At 37.4% G+C, this 11,439-nt stretch overlaps 1 protein-coding gene and 1 long non-coding RNA gene across 2 annotated transcripts in view; one reads left to right on the top strand and one right to left on the bottom strand.

Moving 5' to 3' along the window:
- Window positions 1-11,439, top strand: part of LOC117831529 — a 52,629-nt gene that overhangs the window by 835 nt on the left and 40,355 nt on the right. Inside the window, exons 2-3 of the long non-coding RNA XR_004635021.1 lie at window positions 88-151; window positions 1,259-1,292. This is a non-coding gene — a long non-coding RNA (uncharacterized LOC117831529). The remainder of the gene's footprint in view (window positions 1-87; window positions 152-1,258; window positions 1,293-11,439) is intronic.
- On the bottom strand, window positions 6,848-8,597 carry LOC117831525 (bone morphogenetic protein 10-like). Its single transcript, XM_034710256.1, has 2 exons — window positions 8,258-8,597; window positions 6,848-7,875 (listed from the first exon to the last, which is right to left on the bottom strand). The coding sequence occupies exons 1-2, from the start codon at window positions 8,595-8,597 to the stop codon at window positions 6,848-6,850; spliced, it is 1,368 nt and encodes a 455-aa protein (XP_034566147.1).

Below are 11,439 nucleotides of genomic sequence, written 5' to 3'. Positions count from 1 at the left end.
CACAACGTATGGAGATCAGAAATTTGAATTAGTGAGTTATACTCCTTAAACTTAATGAAATAACTGTTTATTTCCTTTATATTCTAGGCTACTGTTGCACCAGTAAAGCGGGAGCTATGTAACAGATGTTCCAATAGCCTACTGCTGACAGGTACAGTGGATAGCAAAAGTCTACACACCCGTTAAAATGGCAGGTTTTATCATGTAAAGAAATGAGACCAAGATAAACCATGTCAGAACTTTTCCCACCTTTAATGTGACCTATAACGTGCACAATACAATTGGGAAAAAATTGAAATTTTTTAGGTGGAAAAATAGAATAATAATAATAATAATAATAATAATAATAATAATAATAATAATAATAATGTGGTTGCATAAGTGTACACACCCTTTAACTAATAATATTTTGAAGCAACTTTTGATTTTGTTACTTTTTATTTATTTTTGTAGGACTTCATTAGCGTGGCACATCTTGACGTGGCAATATTTGCCCATTCTTCTTTACAAAAAAGTTCAAAATCCATCAGATAGTGAGGGCATCTCCTGTGCACAGCCCTCTTCAGACCACCCCACAGATGTTCAATTGGATTCAGGTCTTGGCACTGGCTGGGCTATTCCAAAACGTTAATCTTCTTCTGTTGAAGCCATGCTTTTGTGGATTTGGATGTATGCTTTAGTTTGTTGTCATTTTGAAAGGTGAAATTCCTCTTCATCTTCAGCTTTCTAACAGAGGCCTTGAGGATTGAATTGTGCATGTTATAGGTCACATTAAACTTGGAAAAGTTCTGACATGATTTATCTTGGTCTCATTTTTGTACATCACAAAACCTGGCATTTTAACAGGGGTGTGTAGACAGTGAAGTTGATGCAATTTTCTAAATGAATAAATTCCTCAAAAAATACAAAAAGACCAAACAGGTCTGCTGTGGTGCTCCTGATTACCCAGCTTGAAGTATGCACCATAAAAGCAAATTATTATCTGAAGTAATCTGGGCCACAATGCTGCTCATACTCTTACTTCATCTTAAGGCACTATTGTATAAAAAAAAAAACATTGATTCTTGTGGCTTTGTATTTCATGATACGTTTGGTTCTGGGCCTATACAACACAAAGTGATTCTGCTTTATGAACTGTGCTTACTTAAAGATGTAAGGGTGCACATACTCCAGTCAAGGGGTTAGATCAATAGGAGAGGAAGTAGGCTATCTTGAGTTAATTTTACCACAGTTAACCACGTGTTTGTTCCGTTTCCAGGTCCTACATCTTCAAAGATGTGCAACACAATGAGGTAAGTGAATCTTAGTGTATTTCTAGAAATGTGAAAACACTGTCATGGTTTATTTGAATGGGAAACAAACAAGTCAGCTAATAGAGTTCAGTTATATATTGATGAGTCTTACCATCCTCTACAGATTTAACTTTTAAATTCTGTTTACTTTAATAGATGATGATAATAAAGTAACAGTGAATTGGAGATAGTGATACAAAGCGATTACACTGAGAGTCAAAGGAGAAGTAAAACTTTATCAATAACCTTGGAAACGTAATTCCTCCTAAAAGTCACATCACATATTAAGTTGCTATTTCAGGACATTTACAGATACTCTTTCCAATATGTGTCATATAAGTCTCTTCTTGTCACCTGAGGGCAGTTGAGAAAAAGTTAGTGATTGATAGCAAATGACTGTCAAAACTTCTTGCCAGACGGCTGGAAAAACTACTCCTTGCTCTTATTAATTCTGACCAGACATGCTTTGTTCATGGGAACCACTCAACCAGAAATGAGAGAAGGCTTTTGAATATTGTGCAGTTTACTCATCAGAAACAGAAGTTACAGACTATCTCTGTAGACACTGACAAGGCCTTCAATAGGGTTAAGTGGAGCTACCTGTTCAGCGTATTGGGGAGATTTTGGCTATGGAGGACTTCCTTAAATAGACCCCAACCATATACCATTCTACTGCTATTATTATAACTAATGGACGGGGTTCTTAACCTTTTCCTGTGGCAAGAGGTGTCCACCCCCTCAGAACAATCCTCTATGCCTTAGTAGTAAAACCATTAGCTGAAAATATTCAGCTACATACAGGTGTTAGGGGAATAAAGATAGGCAATACAGAGCAAATAATCACCTTGTGATTTCAATGAATTTATTAAATGTAAAGCCATTCGAAGCCTAGGATTTTTAACTAAAGTAATTTTTGACAGTATTCCTTTTAGATGTTCAATCGCTGGTTTTGAATTTCTAAGAACAAAAATACCCGCGCCTTTAAAGATCTGTAGAAACTTACATTTTGTTCCCAGTTTGCATATCATATGTCATGCTGGCATAACTAGCCGCTCTCCCAGATTGGCTGAATCAATCTCATCAAGATGAATGTCCTTGAGTTTTATATCCCTTGCACATGCTTCTTGTACTTAGAACAATTTACTGGGACTTAGGTAAGACCTTTTATAAATGAATCTGGCAGGGCTAAAAGCACCCACACAGAGGCTGAAGATGTTACAACTGCCTTTGGATATGGACGGTCTTTCATGGGCTTATTTGATAGTTTACAACTGGGTATGTCACTTTTTGGCTATGATTAAATGTTGATCTTAAAAAGAGAGACCTGTATTGATTCTTTGGCTTGCTCCCAGCCATGGAGTCTGGTCATCTGCGATACCAATAAGATAAATTCAGATATGAAGCATAACTCTGTTATTCACAGTGGCTCAGCATATCTAAATATCTCGGAATTAAAAAATTGATATCTTTGCTTTCTCCAATCGGCAAAAATGCTGATTTCCCTGCAGGCATCAGCTTGTCTCTGATTTTTCTTGGCAGGACAAAGAGATTCATGTTTTAACATCCCTCCAGCAGTTACAGGAGACGTTGTACATTCCCAACATTTCTTTGGGTATCTGCATATTAGGCATTTCATATCTTCTCAGGTCACTTCCTTTTAACCTTCCTCGAGTCGCTTATCTGACAGCATCAAAATGCAAAACACTTCATATCACCATTTCATTCTCTTCTTGGTGCCTCCATCACATATGAACTGCCAAATATTTCTCATAAATGAAAAAAAGACTTAGGCTCTGAATATATTGAAGATGATTGACAGACAACCGTAGACTTGGCCGGATCCACATTCATTTGTAATAGGCTGAGAGAGACTCAATATAAGATTCCACACAGGCTGCATATTACCTCTGTAACCTTGCACAAAACAAATCCCTCTCCTTCTCCTCAGTGCAATAAGTGCCATGTCTTGAAACGGGGACATACTTTGACTGATTTGGGAGTTTTGTTTCCAAAGAAGTTAGTTGGATATTGAATGTTAAAATTAAAGAAGAACACACTGGTGTCTTCTCCTAGGACTTCCCTCCAGATAGTTTCACCTACCTGCATAATTTTACAAACTTCTTGAAAAGCTCATTTTGATTCCTCAAAAGTGTGTCTTGCACATCGTTACACTTTAGCACAGAGAGATTTTTAACAAAGAGATGAGGTTTTTGTAAAGATTTGGTCACATTTTCTACATTATTTACCTGCAGATCTACTAAATGTATACCGAATGGGTAAGAATTATTGTGAGTGGAAAAAGAACCTTCTCATTCACCCAAACATGCGACACATCATGATATGGCTGCTTATGACTGGTGTTTCTAGACATCTATCAAACATTGTACATCCAGAAGATGTTTGCAAAACACATCATTAGTGGTCATAAAGCTGCTCTGTAACCCTTTTTTTTCTGTAGCATGATGACTTTTACTCTTATATAAAGTCTCCCCCTTGTGGACAAAATTGAGGGTGAAATTGCAGCAATAAAACAGGCCCCTGTTCAAATGTCCTTTGCCTTTTTTTCATTTTCTTCTTTGGATTGAAAGGTGTTAGTAACACTCAGAAACCCTTCCTCACCATAATAACTTTTTTTCTGTCCCCAAATAAAATAAAAAAAATATGTGAAAAAAAGTCATTGCATGTTGCTGTTTTAGGAATAGTTTCTACATCATGAATCTTTACTGTAGTTTAATAGAAGTTCAACCCAGAGAAATCAATTGTTCTCTCCCAGTCGATATCTCTGCCCTGCACACTTGGCCTTTGTACATCTGTGCTGAGAGAGGATCCCATTGAGCTAGAAAGTTCCACAGTGTTATTCCATTATTGTTATCTGCATCCGACTGTTAACGGCGTAAGCTAGGTGATGATGTGACATGTTTTTTTTCCATTTGTGCTGTTGCTGTGGCCTTGATAAGGGCATCAGCATGCCTGTGTTAGAAAAAGGAAGTGGGAGGGTTCAGAGGGCAACCGAGCAACCTAACAGAAGGGTTGTCAATGGAGCATGTTGGCATTGTAGACCAGGAATCTGACACCACCTTTTCACAAATGCTGCCCACTTGGAGTGGCGTCTCATCCTGAGTGACGGTTTACAAGACTCCAGGCTCTGTCACCTCGTTATCGCTATGGCATGGAAGCGCGCAGAGAGAGGCCCGCCAGGCATGTGACGCTGAAGGGATTGAGGTTGTTAGTTTGGGAGCGCTGTGATTACCTTACAATAAACAAGAGATCACAAAAGGTTGCCAAATTATGATTATCTTTGAAAATATTTTATTCTAACAACCATTATAACATTATCGTTGCTTTGAGAACCAAAAGCAGGATATGAATGGCTGGCTTACAAGGAAAAGATTTCACAGCAGTTTAACACCACTCATAGGTAAAAGAAATTGTTCATTTTTCAGAGAAACAGCCCTGAAGAGCTCCAAGATGCTGTGAAAATCCTCTTCTGGTGAAAAGCCATCAAAAATACGTTTTGTGCGAGTTTGCCAAGCAAATAAGAGGAAATATGTCACATTATATAAATCATTTTAGCAGCTCCAGCATGCTGTAGGCCACTGAAACAAATTACCATTTACAAATCTGCAGCATGTAATTCTACTTATAAAGCTTTTTTAAGGTTTTTTTTAATGCAAAATTAGGATTGAATTACAATTAAATTTAAGAGACTTTGTTGTATTAAAAAAAAACATACAGCATCAGTAGTGCAAATCGGCGTGATCTGTTAGCTTGTTGTATTTCTGTTGTAATAACAGAATAACATTTGAGCTTTAAAACCAATGCCTTAGGAGAAATGTTTGCCAGAATGAAAGAGTGTTTTGAGGAGGGAACACATTAAAAAGGCAGCAACATTACATTCAGATGATGCAATTGATGTGTGGAAAGTTCAGTCTGTTATGTACATTCTATTTCAACAGCAGCTCTAAATGAACCTCGAGCACAAGCTTCATATTTTGTACCTAGAAACGCTTTAAAGTAATTAGAGGGTTGTTATTGTAATGTAACCTTTTCACTCTCCCTTATGACATAGGGATCTCTTACCATATAAGTATACTCAAACATTTATCTAACTTAAAGGCTTTACTCTTTTATCTATCTGCTGTGTCTGATGGGACTAATATTATACTGTAATTGTAGCCTATTTATTCAGCCTGTTACTGTGAATGTCAATATTTAACTCTTAGGGCATACCCTGAAACATTGTAAAATAAAAGCATGTTAATAACTGTGCGTTATCCCTCTGTTTAGTAATATGTGCAGCCTTATTTTAAATGCTCCAAAAATTCCCTTCTAATATAACAACAATTCCCTTTATACAAATGTACATCAAGTAGCACAGATTTACAGTTTTGTGCGCATTTCTAAATTACAGCTAAGTCTAGACTTGTGTTTTTACACACGGCTGTATTAGATAGATAGATAGATAGATAGATAGATAGATAGATAGATAGATAGATAGATAGATAGATAGATAGATAGATAGATAGATAGATAGATAGATAGATTGATTGATTGATTGATTGATTGATTGATTGATTGATTGATTGATAGATAGATAGATAGATAGATAGATAGATAGATAGATAGATAGATAGATAGATAGATAGATAGATAGATAGATAGATAGATAGATAGATAGATTGATAGATTCCTCAGTTTCATCAATTAACAGACTGTGAAATTCATCGTAGCCACATCCCTGCCATTTTCTTCTCTGGCCAGTATCCAGCATTTTTTTCTGGTTGAACATAAAATTTTGTGGAATCCAAACTTAACAAAAATCTATAAATCTATAAAAATGTATCCTTAATCCCCTCTCTAGCTTAATATCAGACCTCAACAAATTAGAAACTAACCTAGCCTGCTAACATATTGCTTTACAACTTATATCTGTTTGCTAGCTAACCTTACATTTAGCTACATGATGTGTGGCGAGTTCAGCTAGCTAACCTTACATTTAGCTACATGATGTGTGGCGAGTTCAGCTAGCTAACCTTACATTTAGCTACATGACGTGTTCAGCTAGCTGACATACGGTTTGCTGGCTGATGTTACTGTCGGCTAGCTAACATATTGTTTGCTAACTGTAACTACCATTCAGCTAATATACTGTTTCCTGGCTAAAATTAGGGTTAGCTGGATAGCATTCCCATTAGCAAATATTTTCTGACTTTCCCATTGTACCCTTTACCAATATGAAATTATAATGTTGGCTTGGGAAGAGGTTAATGCTAACATTAGCTGTTGTTACACAGACTCTTCAGTTTCCCTTATTTTATTAATTTTAACTTTCAGTATTGTTCAGTGTCTTTTAAATTTTAAAGTCACTCTGTCTTTTCAGTTGCTGATCAATTGGGACGGGTGAAGGATTAGAAATAAGTCAGAATATCAGTGTTTACTGTTTCACAGCAACAAAGCGTTACAACATTATGACAGCCTTTAGCTTTCCACCCCTAGATTTGTGTCAGAGGAAAATGGCAACTATGTGAATATGATAAATAGCAACACTTTTAGGACTATCTACAGCCACACTCTGCCACCACCATGCCCTCGTACTTATGGTTGAAAGTGATCACTCCATTATCATGATAAAGGAGTGAGATGGGCTCCAGCTTAGTGGGTACACAGCAGGCACGCGATGCTCTCTCCGGACTCTTAACACTCAGCAGTGTCTGTACTATGGCATGTTTGGTGGGCGAGACCTCGGAGGTCAGGGTCGGGGTGCACACGCCGTTGCACGCATATGCCTCATATCCAAGAGGCTGGATGATCCATGAATTCCAGCCAATGTCTTTAAAATCCACAAAGAGCGGGGTCCTTTTGCATGGCTCGCTCTTAACATTGCGACGGATTCGGGGAGGCGTGTCGTAGATAAGGTTGGACTGCAGTTTCAAGAGAGACTCCTTGTCCAGCTCATCCTGGTTAGGGTGGTCGGTGTTGGGATTATTCCAGAAAGCGTGTCGGCCCCTGCCCTCATTTTCAGGAGGGTCATTCTCATGTTCGATCATCTGATTCAGCTCTTGTTCATCCTGTTTGTGGTCTCTGCTCTGATCATCTGAGAATACAATCATCACTGCGTTGTGTTTCCCATCCAAACTCCTTTCAATGTCAATCTCAACTGAGCTCCCACCCTCCTGGACAACCTCTGACCCTAGACCTGTTACATGAACCTCCAGTCTGGGATTTGCACACCCTGACTTCCTCCAGAGTGTAACCACGTGAGTTAGGTCAAACGACACCCAGCTGTTATCTCTGGCATGGATATGCTTTGTCACCAGTTCCTCCAAATCATCCATCTCCACCACCTCCTCTTTATCCCTCCTTCTCCCTTCTCTTGACACCTTTTTTGTCCAAACTAGGTCCTCATGGATTTTGTAGATGGTCACCTTGCAGTCAATGCCAGCATATGGTATTTGTGCCGTCTGGATCAGGGTGAATAGTCGAAGCTCTGCCAACATTATGTGCTCATGGTGGTGCATTGAGATGTTAAAAAGCAGGGAATATATCCTGACACCCCTAGGTGTTATTCTATAGGGAGAGGGATCTGAAATAAAAAATATGAAATATTTGTGAAGGAAATTTTGACTTTTTAGTGTTCAAAGCTCAAGTTAAACTGTTTCAATTTACAATACATGTCCTATCCAATGCTGAGTCAATACAATAGGCTTCTTGGTTATGTTTTTAATGACACACAAAAATGATCATCTTAATTTAACTTAAATTGTTTCAATTAAAGAATAAAACTGAAACACTGCATTGTTATTTATACTTATAAATAATAAGTATAAATAAATAAATAATTGAATTATGATTTCAAACATGATCTAAATGACCTGAAAGGCTATCCTTTTAAAGGAAAGTGACATATTTAAATTTCTTGTTCACTATATAATTTGATATTTTTACTGTCAAAAAGTGATTTGTACCTTCATTCTTGAAACTACGCACAATGTTGGCTGAAGGCACAGCAGTGCGGTCGTTGGCAAAGCGGTTGTACAGCTCCAGCATGTAGTCTGGTGGCTCCTTACGGGCAGCACGGGGCCCGGGTGGGGGCCTCAGCTCTGTCAGGTTTATTGTTGACAGGAACTGGCTCAGAAAGTCCTGCGCCTCAAGCAGCTGGTTATCAACCACATCCCTCCTGACTGATGCTCTATGATGGTTCTTCAGAGACCTGATGGGACTGCTCAAACTCAAACTGGCCATCGTCAGAAGCAGGACCCCCAGAGAGCCGATAAACCCGAGGTTGGAGAAGACTGAGCGAGTCATGTTTGAGTGGAGGAAAGTGTTGTATCCAAAGTTTAAGGATTAGATGAGAGGATGTGATGGATCCTTTGGGAAAAGTTTGGACCTTTCATGGAAGCACTGTCCTTGGTGAGAGGACAACAGGTTTGCCCTTGTTGATCTTGTGGTCTGGTTGTGAGGGCAGGGCCATGCTGTCCAATGTGCTGTGCTGACATGTTTGGAGATGTCACTAAGGCCCTGCTAGGCCCTCCTCTCTCTCTCTCTCTCTCAGCCTGGACCTTATCAGTCTCAGTGATTCCTCTGATATACTGTCTAATTTTGATTCATTGTTTTATTGATGAACTACTGTCATCCCTCCTTACAGAGGCTTCAGATTATGAGAGCAATAAGAACTGTCTTATGATGCACTGTGATTCAAAGAACACTAATACATTTAGATTAAGATAAGCAGAAATGAAATTAATTCATGCAAATATGTGCAACAAATCAAACTGGAAATGAATGTGTGTGCAACTTCTGTGCCTAATGCATGAAATAAAGCGCCTAATAGTATCATTAATTAGTGCGTTACAATCTCCACAAGAGGCCAGTGTAGACCTAAATCTGTTCTGCCTCCTTGTCTTAAATTGAATTATGTCTATTCATTATGTTTTGAAGGGTTGGTTTGATCTCATTTGCATTTGCTTTTAGCTAATTACTGCCTTTGTTTCTAATCATGGTTGTTTGGCAGCTCACGTATGCAATTATTGCCGTCATATCAACAAACACCCACTGAAACAAAAATGAGACAGGAAGTGATTGAGAAAAATGCAAAGATATTTTATACAAATCCTTTCGATAACGTCCATGAGACATACCTGTTACCATGTTATGAATCAAGGTCACTCTATAAATAAATTATATAAATTATATAAACACACAGCACATGCCTGTATCTAAAACACAACCACTTAAGTGAGCTCTGCAGCCTGCAGTAGGGAACAGGACCACTGCCAACACATTTCAGTCCTCTCAGAGGCCGTGTGTGACATGCAAGTTCAAAAGTACATAATCACTCCCCATTGCTACTGAATATATGAGATGAGGAGCAAATTAAGAGTCTGAAGGAAGAGAGGAAATGCAGAAAACATATCTACATTGTCTTGAATCAACATCAAATGACTGCTAAGGGAGAAAACTGAGAATTCAAACCAAGTTGCAACCTCTAGTGGAAAATTTGTTTGGAAAATAAAGCCAATGAGGAGTATCCACCTGAGGCTGCCTGTGAAGCCCCATGTTAAAAATGCTTATTTTTATAGCAACATTAACCATGTTTACAGCCTGGTGCAAAAATTGGTTTTCACTTGAATGACTCATTTTTTTAGTAGTACACACTGTGCGTAGGATGAATTATTTACACAAATCATCTGTTCTGACGGTATTATGGCCAAGTGTTACAAATATATTTGCATAATTAGGGGTGTGGTTGAGTTGACTGACAGGTCGGCGCATTGTAGCGTCATGTCAAAGGCCTTCCTCAACGTAATTTCTTTTTCTGTGTCTTGGTTGACCAAAGGATAGGTTGAGCAAACATTTCCAATATGGTGACCACCATTGTATTACTTCACAACACCTCTTCAGTAAGCAGTGGGTTATGTCACTTAGACTATGTCTATGTTTTATACAGTCTGTGGTTCACACAAGGCATTAGTGAATCACCATTTCATTAATATATTCAATATATTCTTAAGACTTTTATGGCATTGACAACTTAAATCAAATAGTACACTTGAAAAAATGCCCCTCTAAAAACAAGAATAAAAACTTATGTCAAGGTACTTTTATCTTGAAATAAGCAAAAAAAATCTGCCTATAGAACAAGTGAAAATTTGCTTGGTAAGATTTCTTACAACAAGACGTAACATTTAGAAAATTGTGCACTTAAAATAAGCAGGGAAAACTTATTTTAAGCAATATTTTAACAGTATTTTAAAGCTTAGTGTCTCAGAATAAGCCAGGAATGCTAACAAATAGTATTTTTTCACTCAAAAAAATTTTTTTGCACTAATACGTGTCATGTCAACTTCTTCATTTGAGATATATTCACCTTTATTTGAGTTGTATTATAGCGGCACTTCTCTAGGTTTAAGACCATCTTGTACTTGAAATAAGATTACAAAGTTTAATTTGAGCATTCTTTCTTTCTTTCTTTCTTTCTGTCTTTCTTTCTTTCTTTCTTTTATCAATGGAGCTGCTTTCTGATAGATTCTCCAATAAAATGCATTTACTTAAATCAAGTAAAGTGTTTGTCTTATATCAAGATTATCCGTCTTCTACAAATAAGATCTCAGCTTGAAAAATGTATGAAATGAAAAGTAAACCTTGTTTCTTCTAAATTACAACTCAAAACAAGATCATTTCAAGATTGTTTGACTTAACAAGATATTTAAGATGCATTGTCTTAAAACAAGTCCCTCCATCTTGATCAAATGTTACTTGTTAAGTAAATTTATCTTAAATCAAGTGAGTAGACATTTTGACAAAAAATTATACAATTTCACTTGGTAAGATTTTGAGGTTTTGCAGTGTATTTTTATATCTTGTGTCTTCTGGTTGTGATTTATGAAATATCCAATGAGATAGTGAAGATGCCTTTTTAGTATTTTATTGAACTATTTGTTTTCTGCACACAGTTTAATAGAAGTTCATTGAAAAGTGAAATGTTGTAATTTCTGCCTGGGACTGGTTACTGAGGCAGGACAAAGTTATTTGAGGAACTCTCGAAGAAATATTTGAAATATTTTCTTTCAAAGTTGCTTCTGTGCTCTTCCACTAATGTTAAGATTATGTTGATTGCATGTCATAGACTGCACATCTGCTGAATTTT

This window comes from Notolabrus celidotus, chromosome 19, assembly GCF_009762535.1.
Source record: "Notolabrus celidotus isolate fNotCel1 chromosome 19, fNotCel1.pri, whole genome shotgun sequence".
NCBI classification, from domain to species: Eukaryota; Metazoa; Chordata; class Actinopteri; order Labriformes; family Labridae; genus Notolabrus; species Notolabrus celidotus.
The sequence above is the reverse complement of the archived record's forward strand: the minus strand, read 5'-3'. Positions and strand labels throughout refer to the sequence as shown.

What these genes read in the sequence shown, in the direction of transcription:
- LOC117831525 (XM_034710256.1), bottom strand. Translation starts at nt 8,597, where the DNA reads ATGACTCGCTCAGTCTTCTCCAACCTCGGGTTTATCGGCTCTCTGGGG. An exon ending in GCGTAGTTTCAAGAATGAAG is followed by an intron (nt 7,876 to 8,257) that starts GTACAAATCACT and finishes TTTTTATTTCAG; the next exon opens with ATCCCTCTCCCTATAGAATA.